Source organism: Penaeus chinensis, chromosome 18 (genome assembly GCF_019202785.1).
Source record: "Penaeus chinensis breed Huanghai No. 1 chromosome 18, ASM1920278v2, whole genome shotgun sequence".
Lineage (NCBI taxonomy): Eukaryota > Metazoa > Arthropoda > Malacostraca > Decapoda > Penaeidae > Penaeus > Penaeus chinensis.
In genome coordinates, this window is record NC_061836.1 from 30,732,277 (window position 1) to 30,735,315 (window position 3,039).

Genomic DNA, 3,039 nt, shown 5'->3' on the forward strand with positions numbered 1-3,039 from the left:
AGGTCAGTTTTGCAGAGGGTCGCAACTAATGTGTATATATATATATATATATATATATATATATATATATACGTATATATATGTATGTGTATGTATGTATGTGTATGTGTGGGCGTGTGTGATTTTCTCTCTCTCTCTCTCTTTCATAAACAAGGATGCCTACACGCAACAACGTATTTGATGAGCTCTAAATAATACACTGAGGAATCTGCAACTGCCACACATAATGTAGAAGGAGGCAGGGAACACGAAAGGACAGAGAAGGACTAAGTATTCTTCTGGTAATGCTATTTCGATTCGCTGTTATTGTTTTCTTCTTCTTCTCTTGATTTTGATTAATTCGCTAGTCTGTTTTGTAGCAGATAAAAAAAAGAGAGAGAATGAATTGTGAAATACTGAATACCATTCCTCTATCAGTTGTTTTAAGGTTAAATTGATATCAGAAGAAAAGCAGTATGGATGATTAACTGAAAATCATTATTACTCTTAATACATGTTCAAAAACTTGGTCATAAGTTCCATAAGGTATCTGGAAAAGACAACATATTGTTCATACATTTTATTATTTTTTCTTTTTGAAAAGAGATAGTTAAAACAAAGGCAAATATATAAAGAATAATGAAAAAAGAAAAAAAAAAAAACACAAAGGAAAAACGTAGAGACTTAGTTACAGAAAATATAACGACGAACCGAACGGGTGATGGACTATAAAAAAAAAAAAAAAAAAAAAAAATCTCTTTCCTTATATATATATATATTTTTTCTCTCTCTCTTTTTTATAAGAGAATTAGATTTTCTCTCATTCTTTCTCTTTACTTCTCACATACTCTCTCTCTCTGCCTCTTTAGAAAGGTTAAAAGTAGCGGTTCTAAGCCACATGGGGACGGCGTCGAGTAGAAGAGGTTCCTTAACGGCGATTGGTCTTGGCCAGCTTGAGGAGGAAGCTGGTCTGAGCGCGCGTGCGGGTCTTGAGTTCGCCCTGGTAAGCTAGGGGGGCGTCGCTGGTTCCTGTGGAGGGAGAGAGAGGGGGTTAGGGGGATAGTGGGGTAGGGGGAGAAGAAGAGGGGGAGGAGGGGGGAAAGGAGGAGGAGGAAGTGGAGGAAGAAGAAGGGGAGGAGGAGGAGGAGGAGGGGGGGAAGAGGAGGAGGAGGCAGAGGTGGAGGCGGAGATGGAGAAGGGGGAGGAAGAAGAGGAGGAGGAGAAAGAGATGGATGAGGAAGAGGTGGAGGAGTAAGAAGAGGAAGAAGAGGAGTTGGAGGAAAATGATAACAAATATGATAGTAATACTAATGATTTCAACATTAATAATCCCAATAACAAGAAGAAAAAAATCAACTGAGAGAACCTCATAAAAACAAACAAACTAAGAAATCATTCCCTCTAAAAAACAAACAAAAGTGACAAAAGAAAAAAAAAGGAACATGCCAGAAAAAAAGTGATATTAATAATGATAACAAAACGAATAGTAATAACAAAACTCAAAGGTATTCTCACCGCAGTTCATTTCGTCATCGCCGCCGTAACAGTCGTAGTAACCGTCACAATGCCAGTCAGAAGGAATGCAGTGCCCGTTGTCGCAGACGAAGTCCGTGTCCTGGCAGTCTGCGAGTGCGAGGGCGTGGGCGGGAGTTTAGTTATTGTACTCAACACGCCCACTCATGCATTCAGTCTTTCAGACTTGCAAGAACTAATATAATTTAGTCTCTGTCTCTGTCTGCCTCTCTTTCTCCCTTTATATATATATATATATATATATATATATATATATATATATATATATATACACATATACACACGTATGTGTGTGTGTATGAAAATATATATAAATATATGTATATACATATGTATATATATACACAAATATATATATATATATATATATATATATATATATATATATATATATATATATGCATATGTACGTATATATGTGTGCGTACGTGTATGTGTGTAATAAACAGACAAACAGATATATATATATATATATATATATATATATATGTATATGTATATGTATATGTATATATATGTATATATATATATATATATATATATATATATATATATATATGCGCCATTATATGTATAAACATGTATATATTTGTATATATTTACATATATGTATATATTCTTACATATATGTGTATACATATGCATACATATATACACATATATATATACATATATATACACTTATATACATAATATACATACATACAAATAGGCAGATACACGAGCCGATAAATAAACGATGTAATAGATATACCACACAGAACATGACTATTATCCTTCGCCAGACACTAACCGCACACAATCTCATCTTCTCCTCGGTGACAATCTTCGAATTCGTCGCAGACATAATATTCGGGAATGCAGGTGTCCTCCTTGCAGTGGAAGCCGGAGCTGCACTCAGCTGTCAGTCGTGATAGATGGGTGAATTGGTGAAGGAGTGGAGGAAGGGATGGATAGTAGAAAGGATGGAAGAGAAAAATACATTGGAGATAAATAAGAAAAAAATAAAGAGATAGGTAGATAGATAATGAGATAAATAGATGATAGATATAAAGAGATAGATAGATGAATGAGGAGATGGGTCGATAAATAGGAGGAATATGGAGATGGGTCGATAAATAGGAGGAATATGGAGATAGGTAAATAAATGAATGAATGGTATAAGATTATATGAAATAAATGAATTAATGTATAGGTAAATAAGAATTCAACGAAGAAATTAATTAATTGATGATAGATAGATGAATAAATAAATTAATAAGGAAACATATAAATAATAGACATATAATTAAGAGACAAAATACTATAACAGATTAAAGAAATTAATTGAGAAACAGAATGATAATAATGTCAATAGCATCCGATACAGGCTATTACAAATAAAGTTAATTGATAATGTAACGATACATGACATTTGGGTAAATTAATTATTAGAAGGAAAGGGGAAGTAACAGGTCCAACAGCTAGGCCATATGAGATCAGAAGAAGTTGTTTAGCCATACTCACTGCAGGCAGTCTCATCATCTC

General features: G+C 33.9%; 1 protein-coding gene across 1 annotated transcript in view; it reads right to left on the reverse strand.

Moving 5' to 3' along the window:
* Positions 1 to 544: 544 nt before the first annotated feature.
* LOC125034868 (low-density lipoprotein receptor-related protein 8-like) overlaps positions 545 to 3,039 on the reverse strand; it is a 3,732-nt gene continuing 1,237 nt past the window's right edge. Inside the window, exons 4-7 of the mRNA XM_047626915.1 lie at positions 3,019 to 3,039; positions 2,306 to 2,413; positions 1,495 to 1,602; positions 545 to 1,008 (exon numbers count right to left, since the gene is read on the reverse strand). The exon at positions 3,019 to 3,039 is cut by the window's right edge and continues 105 nt beyond it. Of these exons, the coding sequence (XP_047482871.1) occupies positions 908 to 1,008; positions 1,495 to 1,602; positions 2,306 to 2,413; positions 3,019 to 3,039 (338 nt within the window). The 3' untranslated portion in view covers positions 545 to 907. The remainder of the gene's footprint in view (positions 1,009 to 1,494; positions 1,603 to 2,305; positions 2,414 to 3,018) is intronic.